This window comes from Adiantum capillus-veneris, chromosome 30 (assembly GCF_014529385.1).
Source record: "Adiantum capillus-veneris isolate H3 chromosome 30, ASM1452938v2, whole genome shotgun sequence".
Taxonomy (NCBI): domain Eukaryota; kingdom Viridiplantae; phylum Streptophyta; class Polypodiopsida; order Polypodiales; family Pteridaceae; genus Adiantum; species Adiantum capillus-veneris.
This window is the reverse complement of record NC_140960.1, coordinates 107,865,054-107,890,428: the sequence shown is the minus strand read 5'-3', so window position 1 is coordinate 107,890,428 and position 25,375 is coordinate 107,865,054. Positions and strand designations below refer to the sequence as shown.

At 42.1% G+C, this 25,375-nt stretch overlaps 3 protein-coding genes across 5 annotated transcripts; all 3 read left to right on the top strand.

Annotated features, from left to right (window-relative positions):
- Positions 1–2,135: 2,135 nt before the first annotated feature.
- Positions 2,136–4,052, top strand: LOC147418590 (uncharacterized). Its single transcript, XM_086507123.1, has 3 exons — positions 2,136–2,645; positions 2,734–3,356; positions 3,701–4,052. The coding sequence occupies exons 1-3, from the start codon at positions 2,136–2,138 to the stop codon at positions 4,050–4,052; spliced, it is 1,485 nt and encodes a 494-aa protein (XP_086363249.1).
- LOC147418589 (uncharacterized) lies at positions 4,053–5,522 on the top strand. Its single transcript, XM_086507122.1, has one exon. It carries the CDS (start codon positions 4,053–4,055, stop codon positions 5,520–5,522), a length of 1,470 nt encoding a protein of 489 aa, XP_086363248.1.
- Positions 5,523–10,375: 4,853 nt separating this feature from the next.
- On the top strand, positions 10,376–21,791 carry LOC147418588 (uncharacterized). 3 transcript variants are annotated; one of them, XM_086506488.1, is made up of 4 exons: positions 10,376–12,228; positions 13,172–13,358; positions 13,459–13,633; positions 21,627–21,791. In XM_086506488.1, the coding sequence occupies exons 1-3, from the start codon at positions 10,543–10,545 to the stop codon at positions 13,620–13,622; spliced, it is 2,037 nt and encodes a 678-aa protein (XP_086362614.1). In that variant the 5' UTR covers positions 10,376–10,542; the 3' UTR covers positions 13,623–13,633; positions 21,627–21,791. The 3 variants fall into 3 exon arrangements, with proteins under 3 accessions (XP_086362614.1, XP_086362613.1, XP_086362612.1); XM_086506486.1 differs by lacking the exon at positions 21,627–21,791 and adding an exon at positions 20,939–21,618 and having other exon boundaries at positions 10,378–12,228; XM_086506487.1 differs by lacking the exon at positions 21,627–21,791 and having other exon boundaries at positions 10,377–12,228; positions 13,459–13,799.
- Positions 21,792–25,375: the final 3,584 nt, after the last annotated feature.

Here is a 25,375-nt window from a genome sequence, read left to right as displayed (position 1 = left end):
CATTGATTGCCAGATATGCCCAATTTGGGTAGGGTCAAGAAGCTCTGGTCTATTTTTGGCAGATGCAAAGCGAGAGTGTCTCTCCCAATGCAATCACATGCACACCATTGCCGATGTGGTATTTGCTTTTGATTGCGTAAAAAGAATGTACACAACAATTCAAGCCTTAATGCAACTCTACCAACTCCAATGGGGACCTGTCACCATGGTAACTCTTCATAATGAAGCACCTCGGGGCTGATTTGGATGCACCTTTGAATCCGTCTTGATGTGGGTTGCCAATGGCCAATAATGGGTTAACTTGGCACATCTGCATCGACTGCGAGAATCCGACTGACGTGCAGACTGACGCGTTGTAACCGCAGTGGAAAATTGCCGACTGAAACTCAGGCTTTAAACTGTCACCATGGTAACTCTTCATAATGAAGCACCTCGGGGTTGATTTGGATGCACCTTTGAATCCGTTTTGATGTGGGTTGCCAAAATGGCCAATAATGGATCGACCAATAATGGGTTAACTTGGCACATCTGCATCGACTGCGAGATTCTGATTGACGTGCAGACTGGCGCGTTGTAACCGCAATGGAAATTTGTTGGCTGAAACCCAGGCCTTAACCGACAATCGTCAATGGGCTAATCGGATGGACTCGCTCCCCCAATTATATCCTTAGTAGTAGTTAAATGAGATATAGAGAGACATATATAGAAGTATATAGACATTTACCATGTGGTTTGGCAAGCCTCCTCTCACTGACTCCTTCAAATAAAGATAGACATAGTTGGGAAATCCTTTCTTCTCCATACTCTCTTCTTAATTCTCTAGATACTAACCTATATATATCTATGAGTACTTATAAGAGTTCTTTTTTGGACAGATGGCTATTGGTCCAAAGGTGTTGTCTCCTGGACATGCAAGACGTAGTAGGATATGTCAAGCCTCTCGAGCTACGCGATGTGCAGTAGCGCGAGATAGAGTTCAACGTTCTCTGGGTGAGATTGATGTGCCTCGCTTGGAAGATTGACACCATTTAAACGTGAATCGATGCAATGAATTTCCTCATGAAAGGATTGCAATGGATGTAGATAACGAGTCAATTCTCTCGCAAAGTTATGTAAGGATTGAAGTGGAAGACAATTTGGAAGCCAATAATGGAGATGTTCCTGAGGAGCCTGTAATTGTCTCCAGAAAGGGAGATTACTCCAAAGTTGAGACACTTTGTCTATCTATCACCTACTTATATTTTGAGACCACTTCCTTGATGCATATCTCTATGTTGTCTCTTTCTCATGAAAAGTGTATTCTTCACAACATAGGCAACTTGGATTTTGCATGTTCTTTTTGTGGTGCTTTAGCTTGGAAAACAGAAGCAAAGACCATTCGCACATTTGTGGGGAAGAGTTGTTGCAACTCAGGAAATGTTTCTTTGCCGCCATTAAGTGAACCTCCTTTAGAATTAAGGGAATTGATGCACGGGGGTAATACTAGAAGTAGAAAATTCTTGAAACATATCAGAGCATACAATAGTGTGTTGGCGTTTGCTTCTTTGGGAGCTCATATAGATGAATCTCTCTACAAAAGAAAAGGAATCTATACCTTCAAGGTGCATGGTCCATTGATGCCAGAAGAGCGATCAGGTCAAATCCCTCGCTTTGCTCAGTTGTATTTTTTTGACACTGAGAATGAGTTGCAAAACAGGATGAGTCATGTTTCAAAACTCAAACCAGATGTTTTGGAAAGCTTGCAATCGATGATGCATCGAGTAAATCCGTATGTTCAAGCTTTTAGGGGGTTTGCTACAATGGTCCAAACTTCCAATATTCCGGAGATTAGGATGGTCATTACTGAGAAGTGTACAAATGGCTGGCAATATGTTGCTCCAACAAGTGTGGAAGTTGCTGCAACAATCATGCCTGGTTAGGGTGAAGAGAGCAACATTGGCCATCGTGATATTGTGTTGAATCTTTTGGGTGGTGGTCTAAAAAGAATCTCAAATTGCCATAGGTCATACATGCCTCTATTATATGTGTTGCTATTTCCAAATGGTGAAGAAGGTTGGAATCCTTACAAACCCCAAGTGAATAGAGCGGAAGTAAACAGAGAGCGAGTAAATGGAACTACAAAGTATATTTCTACGATGGATTTCTACAAGTATAGATTGCAAATTAGAGATGACACAACACAATGTCTTTTACGTGGTGGTAGGCTACTGCAACAATATATTGTTGATGCATATAGTTGTATGGAGGAGTTAAGGCTTTTGTGGGTTCGTAATCATCAAAGTGAACTTCGCAGTGAGGTGTATCAAGGCTTGACAGATATGGTTGGAGCAAGAGATGGAGCAAGGGATGATAGAGAACTATTATTGGGTGCTAATGTTGGAAGAAGGGTTGTATTGTCTTCTTCGTATGTTGGTGGCCCTCGCTATATGCACCAGCTGTACCAGGATGCCATGGCAATTGTACGCAAGAGAGGAAAACCTGATCTCTTCATTACATTCACATGCAATCCTGGATGGAAGGAGATACATGATGCATTACTGCCTAGACAGACATCCAATGATCGTCCTGATCTTACTGCCCGTGTTTTCTACCATAAGTTCAAGGATTTGATGGGCTTGCTGATTAAGAGAGCTATTTTTAGTAAGGTCATTGGACACATTTCTGTGATTGAGTTCCAAAAGAGAGGCCTTCCTCATGCTCACATTCTATTGATATTGTGCATCTGAGCATAAGCCAACAGAGACATTGCATTATGATAAGATTGTGTGTGCGGAGCTTCCTGATAAAGTAATGTTTCCACAGTTGTATGATGTTATCAGTCAGTGTAATGTGCATGGCCCGTGTGGAAACTTGAATAAGAATGCTCCATGTATGAAAGATGGAAAGTGCAGGTTTAAATATCCTCGAAGCTTCAGTGCGTCGATTACTGTGGCTAGGGATGGACACCCAACGTACGTGAGGAGGGATGATGGAAATTACACAGTTCGTAATAAAGTGCAAATGAGTAATAAATGGATTGTTCCATACAATCCATTTTTGTCAATAAGGTACAATGCACATATCAATGTGGAGGTTTGCTCCACTATATCCACTGTGAAATATCTCTACAAGTATGTGTATAAGGGACATGACAGGGCCACTGTTGTTCTACAAGATAGTGAAGGGCTTCTAAATGAAGTTACAAACTATTTTAATGCTCGATATGTATCAGCATCTGAGGCTATCTGGCATATACTTGGGTTTCATATGCATCAAGAGAAACCTGACATACAACGGCTCCAAGTTCACTTGCCTCATCAAAATCAAGTCATCTTCAGCGCGACAGAGCGACTGTACAGAGTGTGGTGGAGGGAGAGGTCAGCAAAAAGACAACGCTCACTGAGTGGTTTGTTGCAAATCAACAATATCCAGAGGCCAACGATTTGTTGTACATAGACTTCCCAACAAAGTGGGTTTGGAAGCCAGCAAGTAGAACATGGACTCAAAGACAGATTGGTGACATGATTGGAAGAATGTACCACATTGTTCCCAATGCTGGAGATTTGTACTATTTGCGTATGTTACTCAACATGTGCAAAGGATGTAAGTCTTTTGAGAGATATTAGAACCTTCAATGGACAAGTATATGACACATTTAAAGAAACATGTAATGCACGATGATTACTGCAAGTTGATAATGAATGGTTTCTTTGTTTGGAAGAAGCTTCTTTTCAACAAACAGGGCAACAATTGCGCCTACTGTTTGTAGTCATTTGGTTTTTTGTGATCCAATACATCCTGGTGCATTGTGGAATCGCTTCTGTAAGGAGCTTTCTGAGGACCATGTATATCATATGAGGGTTCGCACAAATGATGCGAATATCTGTGAACACATGGCTCAAAACCAAGCTTTATCAAACTTAGAGACAATGCTTCAACACTATGGAAAGAGGCTCTCGGATTATTCTGGAATGCCCCACGTGGATCACACAGTGCAAATTATGAGTGAGCATGGAGTGCTTGCTGAAGAGTTCATGTATAACAGAGAGGAACAAAGAGTATTGTCTGCTTGAATGGAATCATCTTTCAATGTTGGGCAAAGGGAAGCTTACAATCGGGTTTTACAAGCAACTGGCATGAGCAGAGGGACTGTTTTTTTCTTGGATGGGCCAGGTGGAATGGGAAAGACTTATCTCTACAATGCATTGCTCTCTCGGATACGTGGAGAGTCCAAAGTTGCTTTGGCATGTGCATCATCCGGGATTGCAACACAACTTCTCGACAACGGAAGGATTGCACACTCTAGATTCAAGATCCCTATTGATATAACTTCTGAGTCCACATGTAACATTAAAGTAAATAGCCAGCTTGCTGAGCTGTTGCGAATGAGTTCACTGATCATATGGGATGAAGCCCCCATGGCTCATAGACACGCTTTTGAGGCTCTTGATAAGACACTAAGAGATGTCATGAAAAATGACATGTTGTTTGGTGGAAAGGTTCTCCTCCTTGGTGGTGATTTCAGACAGATATTACCTGTTGTGCGTAAAGGGGGAAGAGAAGACATTGTTAATGCATCTTTGTGCCACTCATACATTTGGCAACATACAGAAATCATGCATCTAACACAGAATATGCGAGTGGTCAATTGTTTTAGTAATGTTATTGAAAGAGAGTTTGTGCAGTGGACACTTGATATTGGTAATGGCCATGTTTGTGATGGGGGCATACTTGATAATGTGGCTTTGCCGGCCTGCATGATGCTACCACAAAATAATTTGCAAGCATTGGTTGCTTGCATATATAAAGACCTTGAAACACAAACTTGCCATACAACCTTTTTCAAGGATAGAGCAATTTTGGCTCCACGGAACAAGGAGGTGGATGCTATTACCAATTTGGGCTTGCAGCAATTTCCTGGTACTTATAAGGAATATGTCAGTGAAGACTTAGTGTGTGAATCAAATTGTGATAGCATTTTATTCACAAGTGAGTTTGTAAATAGTTTAGATCTTGGGGGAGGTTTTCCACCGCATGTTTTACAATTGAAACAGAATGCTCCAGTTATGTTGCTTCGCAATTTGGATCCAAGAAGTGGTCTTTGTAATGAGACACGCTTGATTTGTAAGCAATTCCACAGCAAAGTGATTGAAGCAGAAATCATTACAGGGTCACATGCAGGAAATGCAGTGTTCATTCCAAGGATTGATTTTCTCATGGGATCTAGAGAAGGTCTCCCTTTTGATTTGAGACGCCGCCAATTTTCCCTACGTTGTGCTTTTGGGATGGCAATCAACAAGGCGCAAGGCCAAACATTGGGAGTTCTTGGATTGTATCTCCCAACACCTGTTTTCACCCATGGTCAACTGTATGTGGCAATGTCTCGCGTGAGATCCTCTTCTGCCATCAAGGTTGTGGTTAGTGATAGTCACTTAACAAGCGTTAGTAGACATGGAGATCAAAGAACATACACTTCTAACATTGTCTACAAAGAGGTGTTGCAATCGACTTGCCCCCTGCCACCCCCTTGCCATGGGGTTTAACATGGTTGGATATGTTTCATCCAATAAAAAAGCACGGTGAGTCTCGCAACTATTTCTTTGTCATTTATAAACTTAGTATATCTTCTTATGAAACATGGTGTATTTGTTGAAACAATTGACTAAGATTTATTAGTGCTGAGAGATTTATGATTCATGTGCTTTTTGATGAATTTCTAATCCTTTATGTATATGTATATGTATGAATGAAGATGGATCCTAACGCCTCTGTGACTTACACACTAGGGAGACAACCTCGACACATCCGAGGTAAAATATTGTATATGTGTTTCGATACTTTAAAGAATTTAAATCTCACAGTCAACAATTATGTATTAGATCCACCATTATGGAGGGGTCCAATCATAGCCATGCAGGTGATTCATCTACTCGAGGACTTGGATGTAGCAAGGTAACAATGTTGATGTTGATATAGTAAAGTAATAGCTTTTGTGTATCAAAATATCTATCTATATTAATAGCTTTTTGTTTGGCTATAGATCACAATATTACCCAGAATTCTTGATGGTGGGTATATATCATGTTTCATATGATCCGAGCTTGCTGTGCTACATTCGAGTTGCTATTCAGAGAGGATTCAGAACACGTGTCACCATTTCAGAGTTAGGCACAACCCGTCCAATTAATGCTATGTTTGCTCAAAATCTTAGTCTCGGTGCTTGGTTCCTACGTGTTTTTATGTTAGGCTCTCTTCCTCCAGTGATTGGTAGATGTGTTTTACATCGTGGGCCATGGGTGGTTCGATACCGTAGCAGGGCATGTCGTAGGCTACGCTTTTGAGCGTATAAATCTTAAGTCTCTACGCATGTTATATTTTTTGGCATGGGGAATATCACTTACTCTATATATGTTGGTGCAAAGTTAGTTTGAAAATATGTTGTGATGACTTTTGAAAAGATTCAAATGTTCTCCATCTTATAAATTTCAAACACATACAGTACCGCGCTCTCTCTCTCTCTGTTGTCCATGTATTGGGCTCTCTCTCTTTCTCTAGCTAGAGAGAGAGAGAGAGAGAGAGAGAGAGAGAGAGAGAGAGAGAGAGAGAGAGAGAGAGAGAGAGAGAGAATCCACCCAGTATGTAGACAAAGGAAAATGCTCGAAAAACACCAAGGTTTAGTGTAATCCCACCTACAAATTTTGGGATTTACCTCTACATTTTAAATTTGAAGGAGGACTGATGAAAGAGTGCCCTATAGCCCTGATGACTGAGAGAGAGAGAGAGAGAGAGAGAGAGAGAGAGAGAGAGAGAGACAGTGAGTAAATGTTCATTTGTTTTTATGAAATTTGCCAAGAGCAAAGATCTTGAGGGTAATAGAGGCCATGCTGGCGCCGAAGGCGGCGCCGTTTTACTAGTACATATAAGGTTATATACTTCTTTCAGGATAGTCTAGTGGGAATAAAGTCTCCTTTTTACTAACTCTTATAAACTGCGCCTTCGATTCCCTAGCCTTTTAATGAGACACTCTGCTAGGGTGTGTGGGTAGAGCACCAACCATGTGTGTGTGTGTGTGTGTGTGTGGACATGCATCACAGGAAGGATGTAGACAACAACTCGTCGAGTGTGTGTGTGTGGACATGCAACACACGAAGGAAGTAGACAACAACTCATCGAGGAGAAGCTTAGCAGGATGAGTAAGGGCAATGTGAACATGATTTATTATGTTGACAATCGAGATGCATGTTAGCCAACTATCGTGGTCGATTGGCGTAGAGCAGTGAAATTCTTGTCGCTAGTAAGATCTAGAAAAGTTGGAACGTGGATCATGCACTTTTTTTCTTTAGTGGATCGTAAAGGCCTCCAACACTGACGCGCCACAAAGTGAGCTCTCTCTACAATGAGATCTTGACACCGAACATGGTACTTTGATACCAGTTTTGACTGTGTGGTAATGGATCGTATATGTGTGTGGTTAGTGAGGAAGGAGATGAGAAGAGGGAGAGGCTTGCACGGTGAAGTCACTACAACATGTAATTAGTTGTGACCCTTATTTATTTACTATATTCAAAGAATAAGGTTAGTGAGGCAGAGATGGGTGTTACTGGTGTTGGGATGACCGACATGGCCTTTGCCCCAACAAATTTGGTCACCTACTTTGTTGGTAACCCATGCCTTGCATGTAAATTGATTCCCCATATAGCTATTGTAGGCCACCAATTAGTACTCATATCTTGACACTTGTAGTGAGAGGCCAAGTTCCACGTGGAACCAAGGTCGGGGTTGCATTTGATTATGTTCTCGTGTCTATGAAGTGGAGCAACTTTTTTTTTTTGCAAAACTCACAATCGTGAGTGAATTGTATTATAACCATCTAAAGAAATACAGAATGGCCTCAAGCTCAAACCGAGCCTTGAGGTTCGAAAGATAAAAAACTGGACGCCTTTACAACATATTTGAGCTAACCTTCTAGGCTTTACCTTATGGGTGCCAACATGGCTTTGATAGTCCTAGACCAATCACTCAAGTGAAGCAACTTAAGCAAGACTTCATGGAGGTGGTTGAGTTTCCCAAAATGCCCAAATACTTGTACGTAGTGGGTCCATTGGATTTGAATGTGTTCACACTTTTCTTGTACCTCGTTTCATAATGGAATGCATGGGCAACGTGCAAAAATTGGTGGATCGTGCAAAAATTGGTGGATCCCTAAACTGCTAGTGTTCTAACATTAATTAATTGATTGTGCAATAGGCAATCACAACTAATTGCCAAATTGGTGGATCCCTAAACTGCTAGTGTTCTAACATTAATTAATTGATTGTGCAATAGGCAATCACAACTAATTGCCAAATGAATTTCTTTGTGTTGATAAGTGGAAATAAATGGTAACATTTTAATATGATTAAATCTAGAGAGAACTATGTTGCCTCAACTTGTACAACCTTGCTTAAAGTAGGTGATATTCAGAAACTGCTTCTCTCAACTAATGTGCATTGGATGATGACGCATGCCTACTAATGCTTAGGGTTGGAGGCACTCTTTATTCTTCAAGCCATCTTTGCTTTGCATGTTACACAAGCTTTGCTAATTCTCTCTCTTTGGACAAATCTATGAGGTTTCTCTTCTTCCTCTCTCTCTCTCTCTCTCACTCTCTCTCTCTCTCACACACACACACACACACACAAGGAAAGAAAAGAAAAGAAAAAAAAAAGACACACACCTAATCTGAGAATAGACGATCAATTATTACAAGCCATTCTCCTAGTATGTCCACCTTTACAAACAAGAATTAAGTGACTCAACTCCCATGATATCGTATGTGTATGCATGAGACTCCCATGCTAGAGACTAGTTGGCATATTAGTTCCAATAGTACACCCACATCATGAGATGCATTAATTTTTTTTAAAATTGTAATGATTCCTCCACTTTTTGTTTTTGGAAAATGAAAGGATGATCCAGTTTCTATTTTGAAATTAGAAACTACTCTCTCTCTCTCTCTCCCCCCGCCCCCCCAATCATCGTCTAACAATCGCTAAGTTGTTGCATCCCTCTCCGTTGGTGTGGTTGCTTGCCACCCGCAAGGCCTCCCTGTGTGTGTGTGTTTCAGTTGTCTTGAATGGCCCATCATCATTGCTCGTTCTCGCTCTCTTGGTTGTGCATGAGGGCAACCATCCCAGGACTCTCGTTGTCTCTCTCGCATAACATAGATACACACACAAGTTCTCTCGTCTATGCTCGATAGATATCAACATCTGCTCAGCCGTTGTCATTGCACCCGCTGAGCTTGCACGGAGGTCCTCTCTCCCTCTCTCTCTCTCTCTCTCTCTCTCTCGTTGACCTCTTCAAAAGACCATTTACTAACCTTCTATGTACTAACTCTTCATATGGAAAAATAAGGTAAAGCACCACTAGATTAGACAATACAAACTTCTACTTCTAATGAGAAGTCCATTTACTAACCTTATATACTTCTCACTTGCATATCTACTAATATCTACTAACATAATATGGCGGAAGGGGGAGCCCTTTACACGTGTCGCAATCTGCGACCTGAAGATTAAAGTCCAAAACAAAAACAAGTCCCTTTGCACACGATAAAGAGAGAGAGAGGGGGAGAGAGAGAGAGGCCATCGAAGGCGACCGACCATACTATAGTTACTACATATAAGATTATGTACTTCTTCCAGGCTAGGCTAGTGAGAAGTCCATTACTAACCTTATAAACTTCTCACTAAGCTTTAAGGATCGTCGATTTTGGAAAATACAATTAGCGATATTAGATTCTCTTTAATAGTCTCTCTTCGTTTATGATTTAGCTAGGGCGTGTGGGTAGAGCACCAACCATGTCTGTGTGTGTGGACATGCATCACAGGAAGGAAGTAGACAACAACTCGTCAAGTGCGTGTGTGTGGGACATGTAGCACACGAAGGAAGTAGACAACAACTCGTCGAGGAGAAGCTAATCAGGATGAGTAAGGGCAATGTGAACATGATTTATTATGTTAACAATCGAGATGCATGTTAGCCAAGTATCGTGGTCTATTGGCGTAGAGCAGTGAAATTCTTGTCGCTAGTAAGACCTAGAAGAGTTGGAACGTGGATTGTGCACTATTTTTTTAAAAGTGGATCGCAAAGGCCTAAGTCTGAATAGAATCTCGTCAACTAATGAATAAGTTGAATAAGAAAGCTCCCATTCTAATCCCCGCGCACGCTTTTGCATGAACTCCTACAAGGCACATGAGCTCATACATCCGGTTTCCTAAAGGAAACTACATCTCTAAACTGCTTTCATAGTCTCAGCTTTACTTTCTAAAATAAGGTGGGTGTCCAAATACAACCGAAACCAACCGTTTAGCACAATCCAGTATCAGTCTCAGCCAAAATCACTGAACTCCAAACAAAAATCTCTATATAACAATCCATTTAGGTCTCCTCAATCTCAGAAATGTAGTATGTGTTTGAGCCAATTAAACTCCAAACAAAAACCCTTCACTCTGTTCAAACAATCTGGTTTCTGTGAGTATGTTCTCCAGCTAGGGCTTAGGCAGGGTTTAACAGAGGAGCATGTTGCGCCTGCGAGCCCTCCGAGCCCTCGGCCATGGCGTCAAGGCAGCCTCGTCAAGATGTGACCCTAGCTACAATTCCACGGCGCACGTCAGGGATGCTTTGAGGAACACCAACTACATTTCCTCCTCCTCGTTCTCTGCTCAGCCCGAAGTGCAGGAAGCGGTTCCATCGTCTCCAATCACCTCGCCGTCTTCTGGGCCTGCTGCCAACATTGATGCGGTCTTTGATTACCACGAACGTTCTAAGCATCACCCTGACAAGTACGCAGAATCTCCCGCTGACTTGAAATGGGAGGAACAGCCCAGACCGTTCCGCCGATATCGAGGATCCCCTGGCTCATCCATGCGACATCTTCCTCCAATCTATGGTGCTGCTACAGACCAGCAGTACTCCCGCAGCTACTCAGAGTTTGTCAACCCCTGCATTCTTACCAAAGCTTCTCTTTCACAGCTTATGTATGACAGCTTCTCTGTCTCAGCATGGAAGAAAGGTGGCCCATCGCAGTGGCACCTTCGTGTCAACCCTAGCTGTGGTAACCTCCACCCCACAGAAATTTATATGCTTTGTCCTCCCCTTGCCGGTGTAGGGGATTCTCCATTTATTGCACATTACTACGCAAGAGAGCATACTATGGAAGTTAGGGCAGAGATTCCTTTTGAACTTTGGCGTGATATGACAAATGGGTTCCCCCCGGGGACTATGTTTGTTGCATTTGCATCTATTTTTTGGAGACAAGCTTGGAAGTATGGAGAAAGGGGTTACCGGTATTGTCAGCAAGACATTGGGCATGCTATGGGAGCTGTAACCATGGCTGGCGCAGCTATGGGCTGGGATTCCATTTTGCTAGATGGATGGGGAACTGAGGATCTTGATCATCTTCTAGGACTTGCTGCCCGCAAAGATATACCACCTGGTTCTCCAAGGAAGGGTTATTATCCTGAGCTAGAGCAAGAGCATGCTCATTGCATTGTTGCCTTTCATCCCAGTCGAGCTCATCAAGAAATGACTGTCCGTGGAAAACCAGATTATTCAGCTCGCAGTAGGCCCAGAGATGACAGCATCTACAAAATGTCTAATGTTTCAGCTCCTATAGCAAGTCTCTTAAACACGGTGGGCTCTCGGATGGCTGGCGTTGAGTGGAAAGGGTTGCGAAACAAACTTAGTAATGAGCATGTTTGGTGGGATATCATTGACAAAACTGCTGCAGCGGTCAGTAAGCCTGCTGAGACACGAATTATCAGCACCAAACCAATGCCTCCTTGGATGTCTTTCACTTCATCTTATCTGAACCTCACGTTACGACAAGTTCTCCACAAGCGGAGAAGTCTTACTGCTGTGGATAATAAGTGGGTACTTCAAAGAGAGTCTTTTTACCAGATGATGTGGAAGACCATGCCCACTGGCTATAACAATGAAGTGCAGGGTGAGCAAATACAATTTCCATTCAGGGTACTGGCTTGGAGGACCGAAATCCACTTGGCCATCTTTGTGCACAAGGTTAGCGGCCTTGCGAAGGGATTGTATTTCCTGTGCCGTAACAACGAGCATGAACAGTCGTTAAGGAAGGCCATGAGACCTGAATTCAAGTGGGAAAAGCCCGAGAAGTGCCCTCAGCATTTACATCTTTATCTTTTGGCAGAGTCAAATTGTGAGCTGCTGTCCAAGCAGATAAATTGCGAGCAGGTTTGCATTGATTTTTCTCCCTATTTCTATTTACAAACCTTTACTCTCTGTTTAGTATCAAGCTCTATTATCTGTGCATTGTGCTATTGGATTGTCATTCAATCACAATGGTCTGAAAGTTGTATTCTATTGTCTTTTGAAGTTTTTCTTTACAGTTCGTTTAGTTATTAAGCTCAAAACTTGACATAGTTTGGTATTTTCTTATTCTTCAGAGTTGTTTACTTTATGGAATGTAAATAGAAGTCAGGAAAAAGAATTGTGCGACCATGGCAAGGTAGTCCAACGATTAGCAAAGGCAAGGAAGATTCATAGATTTGGGACATATTCATATGTTTTGAGTTTACAGGACTTTTGCAAGAGTTTGATATCTTTCAAGGATGCTCGGGTTAAGCATACTTTGCTGTAAAGTATTAAATACTTTAAGTGGCTCCACATTTTGTTGTGACCAATGAGGAGTGAATCTAGTCTTCCATACAGGGTTTTAAAGGGGATAATGTTCTAACTTTTTATGTCACTAAATTGGCTAGAAATTTAGGGTCACATATGCATTAGCGAGTCCCTGGGTCACATATGCTTTAGCCAGTCCCTTGAAAGCATACTTGCACGCCTATGTCTATGCTCCCGTATGTTCAGTTTATGGTCTGCAGTGTTCTCCTGTCTTTCAGAGATTTCTAGTTTGAGAATGCAAGTCGATAACAACAAAATTTAGTTGAATTGCTTGGACCATGATAGGTGCTCAATTTGATGGTTGCTTTGAGTTTCAGGCTTTGTTTTAGAAATAAACATTATGGTGTACATTGTGGGCCTAAGAACATGACTGGCTGTCTACGGATAGAGGGAATTTCATTGAGAGGAGAGCAGGAGGGTCTGTCTGTCAAGGCTGATGTGATAAAAAAACTTCTTCTCCTACATTGTGGTGAAGCTTTTTTTTTTTGGGTTTCAGGATATTGCTGCAGATAGTTGTTTCACTGTTGCAATGATAGGACGCCTTGATGTACTGAAGGAGAAAGGTGCTTGGATGTACCCAAGGCTTCTTTGGGAATCTGGATTGCTAGGACAGCTGCTTTACCTAGAAGCTCATGCCATTGGCATTTCAGGAGCAGGCATAGGGTCTTATTTTGATGATAAAGGTTGTTTTTTCTTATTGATATATGTACTTCTCACTCTCTGAGTATGGGTGACTTTTTTGTTTCCATGTCAATGCTAACGATATAAATTTTTTTGTGGCAGTCCACAACATCCTGGGGCTGAGAAATAAGGAATTTCAGAGTTTGTATCACTTTACAATTGGTTCTCCCATTGAAGACAGGCGGCTTGAAACGCTGCCAGGCTATCCTCCTCCAAATAGGAAAGAGTCTGATAAGAAAGAGTTAGACAGCGATCTTTTCTTTTAAGGCATGAACAGGTACAACTTGTTTTGTGGAAGTTCGAAGTGTTGCTGTTTTTTTTTTAAACATCTTTAACCTGTGACCATTATTCTGTGCAAGGCTATGAATTCTAGTTCTAAACTAGAAAGACGGGCTTAGTTGATGTGTGAATGGCATTAGTTTAAATTGAAGCATTTTAAGGCACAGCATGGAGGGCCACTGATGTCATTTGTGACAGTTTTACATGCTTTGCTGTATTCATGGTATCTGCCATTTGATTTTATGGCATGCTCCATGCATAGAGGGTCTTTTATTCTATGCTGAGTCTTGGGGGGTTGATTTTGGGTGGTGTTTGTAGTCGCATGCGTCCTGCTATTGGTTAGTGTCCCCCTATGTTGGGGTTTGTCAGTCTTCCTTGTGCTGCTGCCCCCCCCCCCCCCCCCCCCCCCCCCCCCCCCCTCCCCCCCAGCTTTGTCGGGTGGGAAGTCGGGCTGCCAAGTTGCATCTCTATATTGGGGGGGGGGGGGGGGGGGAGGACATGTTGGTTGATTGTGGTTGTAATATCATCTCTTGTTCAAAGATTCTCTCTCTCTCTCTCTCTGGTAGTGTCTTATTGGATCCATCTTGGGGGGGGGGGGGGGGGGGGGGGGGCGCAACATGTCGGTAGTTTGTGGTAGCATTATATCATCTCTTGTTCAAAGATTGTCTTGTCTTGTCTTCTCTCTCTCTCTCTCTCTCTCTCTCTCTCTCTCTCTCTCTCTCTAGTAGTGCCTTATTGGATCCATCCTGCACACATGACATGACACAAGCCATACTCGAGCATAAGAAAGCATAGAGAGTGGACATTAGGATCACCTCCCAGTTAGAGCCAATACGGGCTCTCCCTTAGCGTGCAACCAACGAGCTAGCCTCTACCATAAGGGCTGGTGTCCCATACGGTCATACCACCAAGCCGACACTAGACATGTGTGCAGGTAGAGTTGCCAAGGGCCTATATTTAAGTGTGATGATCACACCCAATATAGCTCACAAATGAGCCCAAGGTTCTATTTGTAGGACTCCTTTAACGTCTTAACCATAGGGCCATGTTCACACTTGGTCGGACATAGCTAGGAGCCCATTCTAGTGTTTGGGGATGTAACTCTCTTCTTCTTCTCTCTCTCTCTCTCTCTCTCTCTCTCTCTCTCTCTCTCTCTCTCTCTCTCTCTCTCTCCCCTATGTTGCCGCTCTTTCTGCTGCACTTTGACATGGTATCAGAGCCACGGCTTGACAAAGTTGGACTTGCGGTTGGGAGCGCACGGAGGGGGTGTTTGGTTTGCAAGTCATTGGTCAACAGGAGGGTGACTTTTGGTTGTGTTTTTGTTGCGGACTGTAGAGATTAGGGAGGATCAGTGAGTGAAGCATCGATGGTGTATGTGTGTGATCAAAGAGAGTTGATGTAGACTCTAAAATAACTCTTTATTATACTTTTGAAGAGAGAGATTACAAGCCTCTTATATAGGCATCGTAGAGGGTGACATCATGGATACACCATGGGGTGAAACCTTACCATATACATCATCCTAGGTGGAAAGTAGCTAATTCAAGCCATCTCCAAGCTAATTCAAGCTATCTCCACATGACTCAATTGCAAGAGGACAATGCAAATAATGTAGAAGACACTGCGAATCGTAAGGCATGGTTGTTGCTATTGAATTTCAGTGTTTCTTCTCTTTATCGCAACACACATTGTGATAGACTTGGACATCCCAAGCCAAAGATCTAGTGCAATGCACACAAGCAAAAACTAAAAGAACTGAACAAAGCTGAGAGATGAGACACGACACGGCGGAGTTCTATCTGAAGTACTGGCCCCAACGATTGGCACCCCTTCTGGGTTTATTTTCATTTCTTTATTATTAAGCTTCAATAAGTACAATGTCCGATGGTCCTTTCTCTCCGTAGTGCTCCCAAGAAAATCTATCGGAAGAGGGGCCGTAGCAATTCTTACAAAGACCCTTGGCTTGGCCTAAAAGCAGTTACATAAAAAGCACAAGCTCTTAAAGCTATTGGCATCCAAAAGCTAGCACCCTATGGTCTAACTGTACGTGGCTTCCACGTTAGCATACTTTCGTAAAGCCCGCTGCGAATCGTGGGCGTCTATACAACGTGGCATGTCATTAGTTGGCTACACAATTTTTGGTTTCCTGCTTTATTTTTAAGGTTTTAGGCCCCTCCCCTTCCGTTTCCGTAGGTGTGCCTTCTCAAACCATAGTAGCACCTACTGATCCTCCTTCAATTGCAAGTCACGTCAATGCTTGTCTAGTGCCTTCTTATGGCGTGCTTGAGACTTCTCCAGAGCTTCCCGTACCTTGGCAAAAGCAGTGTCGAGATCCTGTGTAAACTGGTCTGCTTCAACAGTCTTATCTTTGGTGCTAAGAATATGTGAACCTTCTTGACACCCTCGATAATCTCAAATGATGCCTTCCCCATGGACGTATGAAACCGTGTTGTTGTAGGAAAACTCCACAAAGGGCAATTACTTCTTCCATTGATTCTTTTGAACTGATCTCTGACTTAAATAAGTCCAGGACCACTGAATTGGCCATCTCTGATTGCCCATCTGTCGATGGGTGGAATGAGGATGAGAATTTTAGCCGTGTGCCAATATTCTCCTGATTGCCCTTCAAAACAAGCTCGTGAAGCGGGGATCTCTATCTGAAACTATAGAGTTAGGCGTACTATGTAATCTGCGAGACAAACAACTTAGCCAGTTGGTTGGCTTTAATTGTCTTCTTCTTTACTGGAATGAAGTGAGCGTGCTTGTTGAATCGATTGATGAGTGTCCAAATGCCATCATGCTCACTGTGAGTCTTGGGTGGATAATAAAATGAAGTCCATTGCTATACTCTCCATTGGAATAGGTAGAGGTTGTAGTTGACCCGGTGTCTTATGCCTATCAAACTTGACCTTTTGGCATACTAAGCAACCGTGAACAAACTTGTCTACATCCTTTTTGAGCCTCGGCCAATAGAAATACTGCGCTACACCTTTCAAAACGGTGTCTATGCCGCGATGGCCTGAAAAAGGTAGACAATGGCACTTTGTTAAAACCTTGTTTCTCAACCCCTTTGTAACACATAATTTGTATGAAGAAAGACTTGTTTTTTAAGCTAAGTCTAATTTGAAGAAATTGCATGTTTTTGGTGATGGTCCTATTTGTTGGGCTTCTTTCAAGAATGTCTTAGTTAGTACTCATTACACAAGCTCTTCAATAAAAGCTCTCAATCGTTTGAGGCATTTAAGGAAAAAAACATCTTATGGTAGATCGTCCTTTGAGTCCAGTTCATACCTCTCAAGTTTTTTTATGTAATTTGTAGTATTCATGATAGTCCTATGATGTATGTTGGCCAAACCTTTCGAAAAGCTTTTGTCGGTTTTGAGGAACACGTAAGAGAAGTGAGAAAAGTTCAAAGTAAAAGCACCTTATGTGAAAGTGTTAAACCCTTGTATGCGGCTATAGCAAAACATGGCTTTGAGTCTTTCCATTGTTTTCCTGTTGAGCACATAGAGGGTAATTTTTAGAAACTTTAAAGAGTTTTATAAAGCAACGTGGCTTCGAGAGTTGTTTTGGATGAGAACTTTGCATACCTTTTTCCCTAAAGGTTTCAACTTGGAAGGAAAGTATTCTTCACATAAAATAAGACAATTTACCACAAGAAACATATGCTTTGGTGAAGGCATCCCAAACCTGAGTTAGTTCTTCCTGCGAGTCGGTCTAAAAGAGCTTGTCTCCTTAGGGCTTCAATCTCTAGAATTGAGAGTGATGACCCTTCTAACCATAGAGCTTTTGCATATAAGGATTACAAACGGAGATCGATTTACCTATCTAGAGTCATGAAGTCAGGTTCTTTTTCTTATAAAATATTTGAGAGGTATAATGTAAGGATCCTATTTAAGCTCTTGTCTACCCTTGAGAATTACTCTCATGAAGATTTGGAGTTAAGAAAGTCTCATAGTACTCAACTTCGAGTACTGTTAGGTAAATTTCCGTAGTCCAAGTGTCCTAGTCTGAAAAATCCCTTGGTTGGAAAGAAAGATTTGTTGATAACTATCTTTATCTCCCTTGACTTAGACAAGATAAGCTCTATTTTGAGATCTCAAGAAGCTTTGGATGCTCTCCCTCCTTGTGTGAGGAAGCTATGGAACCATCCCGTCGTAGCTTTCAAATATGTGAAAACTTTATGACAAAAGGCTTTCAACTATAGTGCATCGTACGCAATCTTAAAAAGCAAGAAAGGCTAGTAATCTGTCAGGTGGAGCGGAAGTGTTTAAGGATTTAGCTCGGATCTAGTACTCCGCACAGACACAAGGGACAGTTTACTTCACTTGAAAGAATTGAACTGAACTGAAAGAAGAGAGAGAGAGAGAGAGAGAGAGAGAGAGAGAGAGAGAGAGAGAGAGAGAGAGACGACACCAAATGTCGGTTCCCAAACCCCCTCAAGGGCTCCCTTGCTGTGTTGCCAGAGCAAGCACTTTCTTTATCCTTGCACAATGTTGATACAATGATGCTAAATGTTGAGATGCCCATGCTAATGGGTATTGATGCTGGGTACTATTGAAATACTGAAAGGTACTGCGGTATTGAGGTACTGAGAGGTTTTATGTTGACGATGACGGGTACTGTTGGGTCTATGTCGACGACGAGGTCCTTGTCGATGACGATGATGTCGACGATGGGGTACTGATGGGTCTATGCCGACGACGATGATGTCAATGAAAGGGTATTGATGGGATGGATTCTGTGTTGACGACGACGAGGGGTATCGCTAGGTTTAGTGTCGACGACGACCACGACGATGACGATGTTCTGTGGATCCTTATGCCGAACCAAGGCGCAAGGGGTACTAAGTGCCAGGGTGTTGTGATGACGACGATGATGTCGACGACACTAAGGCTGAATGCCGGAATCTGCTAGCGATGTCGATGGCTAGGGATATGCAACCATGACGAGGCTAGGTTGCAATCTGCCGGCGCTTCGAGATGGAAACGTTGGTTGTGTTGGGCTGAAAAACGCTGATCATTATGGCTGAAAACGCTAGGGCACTTGAGAGGCTCGTACTGCGGCTCGGTGGCCTCTGCTACCTGGACCGCCTATGGACTTGATTCTCGAGGTGTCCTCGCACATGCTTTGCCTTGCGGGCTGTCGGCGGAGGTTGTGGTCACGAATGAGGCCTTGACCTCCTTTCGTAGTTCATTGATCACACTGGCCATGTTCTTTCTAGCCACTGCTCGGATACTTCACACCGGTGTTTCCTCCTATAACGTTGACATATTATTCACGATTATGTGACAAAGCCCAAAAGTCCTCTTTCTCAATCTTTTGAGGTGCTATAGAGGCAAGAAAGCATGTTTTGAGATCCTCTTGGGGTTCTTCCAAATCGTAGGGAAAGGATGATTGAAGAGAGAGGCATCATTGGCTGCCTTGCGTGTAGCCGATTGCTGCTCCATCTGCGGCAGAGTCCATTCACTCTTGCTTGATGATAGCTCTAATGGACTTGCCCTTACATGCATGTCCATATGGCTCATAGAGTCAAGTGTGCATGTGACATTTACTTCACATCTCCTAGTCTTCTATGTTGGTTCATCTGGGCTTATCCTGGATTCATCTAGGGTATACTTCCTGATTCTTCAGGGATATTCACCTCACCATTTCATGGAACATAAATGCTTGTGTCGGTTAACGTGTGGACCTTGGTTTATTCAGTGGTGAGGTCTAGAAGGGCCTTTGATAGAGCACAATATTAGATGGTGTATTCTCGTGTGTGTGTGTGTAAGGTGCAGCGGAACGATTGTTGAACTTCGCTCAAGATGAGTGCTCCAAACTGTGCTCAAGGTTCCTTTTAGTTATGGAAGGGAGAGCCTTCCGTTCTTTAATGAGAGAGTGCTATGGATACAATCAAAGTGAATGGACACTGTGAGTGAAGGTGCATGAGACTGAGAGATAGAGAGAGAGGAGAATACGACACCCGAGATGTTGTCAAACCCTCCTCCAAGGGCCCCACTCTCGATAACGAGAGTGGTCCACTATTGATTGCACAATCTGGTACAATGGCTGATGCAAACCTAATGGGGCTATTGTCGAGGCCGACGGTGGTGACGACGAGGACGAGACTATGGCTGAAAACTGAATGCTCGGCGATCTTCAATTGTCGAAGTTCGACGGGCCGATCTGCTATTGCAAAAACGCTGTCCCTAGTGCTGAGATTTGCTATTTTACTGCTGTGCAAAAGCGCTGGTTATTGCTGTCCACACACGCGGAATATTACTAGATCAAAACGTTGGGCTGGCTGGTTAAAAACGCTGATCTGCTGGCTGTTTTGTCGCTGCCGATATGCTGTTCTGCTGGTGCAGAAAAACGCTGAATGGGCTTGCTGAAAAACGCTGGACAGCAGGTACCAGAAAACGCTATACTGCTGAGTCTTTCAAGCGTTGATGATTGACGAGGATGGCTGTTGAAAACGCCAGGGTACTTGAGTGGAAAATGCTGGAGTTTCTTGGAAAAACGCCAACCAAGGGGGGGAAGTCTTGCTTGAGAAAGAGAGGGGGAACTTGCTGCACTTGTGCCTGTGTTCTCCTTGCTCTTTTGCCAATTAGCTTAATCCTAGGTTCGCTTATATGTAACTTTAGCAAAATTGCCCTACCCAGTTCCCAACAAAAGTCACTTAAAATAATAAGTGAAAAATGTCAAAAATGGGGAAAATAGGTTTAATGCACTGGAAAATGATCTTGATGGGTTCTGTTGGATTCTGATGGTAATGCTGATGATCATGCTGTGTGCAACCAGAGGATATGCATCTAAGTGCTTGGGCATGCACGGTCTACGAACAGACTCACAAAAGTGCCAGAACTGACTGAACCTTTGTCATGCTGTAGCTTGTCCACGGATACATAGGGTTGGATGTGTCACGTGACAGTGTGTGTGTGAGCACTGACATCAGGGGTTTCATAGTATATAGTTAAATACTATGATGATGTAGTTGATGGATATATTGTTGTGTGGATGACTACCATGGGTCTATACCTTGCACTTTGCTTAAGGGTGAATATGGGTGCCTACCATGAATTCATCTAGGTATATTTATGAAACAGAAAAATGATTATTTGGGGTTTTAGGATTTGGTATTTTACTGGGATGGGGCGGTGCATTCAAGGTCGATGTATGTGTGTTGAAGGTGCATTGACTGGTCTGTAATTGGAAGTTTGGTAAATGATCCAATTCCACAATCTGGGAAGTGAAGGGGTTCAAATATCAGGTGTCTGTGCAGCTGTTTTGACTGAGCTGTATTGCATGTTCATTGCAGGAGCATTTAAAACAGTTCATGCGTTATACTGCAAGAGAACGAACAATGTATGACATCATTCTTAGTGATTTTATCCTCAATACTGTATGAAAGAGTGGGCGCACTTTTGGATGTGCTGCAAGCAAATGCACCTAAGGAGGACTCAACAAAGAGAGAGCCGTTTCTTGTCTAATCAGATCTATTAATTCAGATAGGGCTTCCAGAGGTTGTTTGTTTGCTGTCTAGGTGGTTCATCTATTTACATAATAGAATGAATTGACGCTTTGTTGCCATTTTGTTGAAAGCATGAGATTGATTGTGTAGTGTCATAAGAGGAAAGAGGCTATCATCTTGCTTGTGCCGCTCACTCCCGTATAATTGGGCTTGCTTACCTCAATACTAAGGAATCAGACGTCAAAGTTGGTGGGAGCTTTTGAACTTGCTTTCACAGCTTGTATTTTGCAGGCGTTTATGGTGTGAGGCTTGCCTATTAGAGTATCTCGCTTTATAATGAGATGGGGGCTTTATTGTACACCGCACATCTCATGCGTGCCATTGTTAGTATCTTATGTAAAAGAATATGGCACCTTTTTGCTGCTCACCATGTCTACTGTTCCTTGAACAACTGACCACTTACACCTATTCCCGAACAAAATGTTCAGTTATATTACCTAAACAAGTCTTGACTCTTTTCCTCCTGGGTGTATAGATTCATCTGACGATTCAAGTTTTATGAAATATGGCACTTTTTGCTCATCTGGCGTGCATTCTGGAGTGTTGAACCTATTCAAGTTCTGTGCCTTTTTTTGTCAATGGTAACCCACGAACTCCTCGATGTAATGTCTACTTTTTCTTAATTAAACCATGGTCTGATTTTTTGGGCGAGATTTTATTGAGTGGGAGCGCCTATCAAACTTATGTCCAGTACCGTTTTGACTATGGAGGATCAAAATTTGTCACGTACAAATTTGCCTTTTCCCGATGCTCTCAGAGGTCTTTAAATTATGCTACTGTTGTACATGACTGTGATGAGCTCTTGCCTTTTGGGTTTGCTTTTGCTGAACGCCTTGGAACCTTTAATTTAATCTGTACTTTGTGGAAGTAATCCAGCAATGCTGCTATTGGTCTTTACTATGTGCACGCCATCTGCCAAAAAGGAGTTGTCAATGGGTATATTCAGAGTCTTGGTGCGATCATGCTCGATATAGCTGAAACCACATCTTGTATAGCAACAGATGGTACAAAATAGTTATGGAAACAAGACAACAGGTTGTATAGCAACAGATGGTACAAAATAGTTATGGAAACAAGAGAACAGGTTGTATAGCACATGTAATGTCCTTGATATTGGATGAAATGATTTAGAAAATGGTGCCGAGATAAGGGCTGAAGTACAATGTAAGATACTAAGTAATGCAAATGAACTTATCATGCATAAGTTGCAACAAAGTCCAACTCATTAGATGCTCAATACAGTAAAAGTTGGAGTTGATCCCTTCTATGTGTTTTGCAATGATGGTGCCTATTTGATGGTGTATAGAAGAATATAAGACACTTGAGAACAACAAGAGCAACTTTCTAGATTGATTACAAGAGATGCAAAGGGAGTTTTGAACAATTGTGTATTCATAAAAGTTGTATTCTGAGCTGAAGAAACTTGAGATTTTTTTTTGCTATGAATTTCACCTTTCACCACGTGCTTGCAAATCACTTTTGAACCTAAAATGTGCATGCAAACAAGTGCCTTTTTTCTGAGTCATTTTTCATGATATTTGCATTGACGCTGTTCCAAAAATAATCTTAGCTAGGTTTAGAGCATTGTATGATTAGGTATACGAGTATTCAACATGCTCCCATGTTGCTAGGGGGTGATATTTGTTTTTCAAGTTAGGGCCTATTTATAAAAATCTACCTATAATGACTTGTTAAAAAAAAGAAATTTTTAGCAACTTCGACATACAATCTAGAAGCACGTTTGTTTCTTTGAGAACACCAAGGATCTCATAGGTTCCATAGCCTCTCAAGAGGTCCCCCCTCTACTTGCATTCCTTGAGTCCCATATACTCCCTTATGCATGGTGGTTGACCTTATGAAATAGGATCAAAAGCTTTTTCTTCAATTTTGTTGTGCAATGTGTATTTGAAAAATCTAATCAAGTATACTTGTTATTTAGTTCTCCTTACTCCTTGTGTGGTGCCATTTCAATCTCCATTATGTTGATTAGGTTTTGTGTACTAGTAGATATAATGTAGAAGAGAATCATTGTGACTTCATTTGGACACACTTGTCGTCTGCTCTTGCACTCAAGGAGGAGCTTAGTACCCTATTGTTGCATTGAGTGAAGAGTGTTTGGTATTTAGATCAACAAGTTGCATTGCATTGTAGGAAAGAGCATCCATTTCATTCCAAGGATAGTAAGTCATCGAGCGTGATTGGTTGAGTTTACATTGCACACAAGGTAAACTTCTTGAGAACACTAATGTAGTGCTAGGTGTAGATAGTCATTGAGGGTGATTGGTTGAGTTTGCATTGCACACAAGGTAAACTTCTTGAGCACACTAATGTATTGCTAGGTGTAGATAGTTTTTTCACTCTAGGCTAGGGTTACTTCCCCATTCTTTGTATCATTTAGTTGGTTAATAGCAAACACGCCAACCTTCTTTTGGCATGGTTGCCAAGGGAAGGAAAAAGAACAACCCTACGAGAAGCACCATTGTTTGCATTTGTATGTTCCTTGGGCTACATTTACATTCAATAGATTAGTGCAAGGTTAGGCATTGGCATAGCAATCATCATTTAGATTTGGGAGAGGCTCCAAATCCGTCAAGGTCCGGGGTCAGAGGACTGAGAGTCTTGGCCTTTCATCTACACTCAATTAGTAGCCGTAATTTGAGCGTGGTAGATGTACAACACATCAATAGCCAAAAAATCTAGACTTGCTCTATCGAGTCACACTGAATAGTTGCTTGCCAAGTAGGCACAGAGAAGATGAAGCAACACCTATCCCGCACCTGAGAGCTTTGATCATCCAATTCCTAAGAGCCACCTCAGCACACGTAATATGTTTGGGGGCTACAATCTTGCACAGTGCACACGAGCTCCTACGCCTATTCTCGGTTAGTCCTGCACTTGCACTATTGGCCTTTGCTACACCTCATCTCTCAGCAAGTGAGTATTAGCCCCCCTCCCCTAGACCCTTGAAGATCGGGAATGGTCCCTGAGTGACCATTCCTTGCAATTTTGCTCCCGCCAATGGATCCCGGCCTCCGTCGATCGCCATGCAGTCGCAATATTACAGGGAATGGTCACTCAGGGATCATTCCCTACATCGTCACACATCTTCTAGTTGAGACATTCTTCTGCCATTAGGAGTAGGGTTATATAAGAGTGGGAGCAAGATTAATAGTAGGTTATGATCTAAGGTTGGTTAGTCCCTTAGGAATGTGTGTAGCAAATGTCACTGCTACTTTTTGTTGTAGTTAGCTGTACCTATTCCAAAGAATACTATCCTAACTTTTCCTCGTTTTTTTGAATTCCAACTTTTAACATACATGCTCAAGTCTCTACATGAGAACAATGGCTTGCCCTAGGAGTGGAATTTGCGCCTATAATTGGCTGCGTGGACCTATGAATCATGCTCTATTCCCTCAAATTCTTTTTGACACCTCATATTGTTTTGTGCACAGAGTGGAAGTCTTGGTATTTATAGCGGGTTGAAGATAATCTTAATGCAATTGGACACTAGTGGTAAAAAAAACTGAATTTAAATCTTGGCTTTTGCCAATCTAATCCGCCTTTAAACTTTCAAAAATTAGCCACAAAGTCTACTGAGTGCATAGAACCATTTGAGCTCATATTGTTTCGTGCATTCCTAGATCTAGTGATTTTTTGGGGTGATATGTCATTGATCGAAACGATCTGAACTACAAATTGGACACAAGACAATTTGATCCCCTATCTACTACCAAACATGATTGAAGGAGTCATAAGGACACTTACACGAGAGTAAAAGGGGTTTCTAACTTGCATTTGCATTCTCCAAGATTAAATATTCCATGTTGGAAAATTTTAAAAACGTTTCATAAAAATAATTAAAAAATTACAAAAATAAAGTTTCAATAGCTTCAAGATCTATAGGTAGACTCAAGTGAAGGAACTTCAAAAAGGGCAAGAGGGACCTCTTGAGCTTTACATGCGATTAAGATTTGGCTCCACTCTGGCTTCCGGTTTATAAGTGTCCTTGATAGTAGTTAACGAGACCATCTTAAGGCCCTTTAAAGACTGTCCCGGAGGACAACATTATCTTCAACTCACATGACATCACCTCTTGTAATATCATGTCCATAGCATGTTTGGTTGGGACCATAGAGGAAGCTAGGCACATTCATACTTAGTGCATCTAAAACTCTTAAACCAACCTTTTATGAGCTAATGTTTACATTACAAATGATTACATCA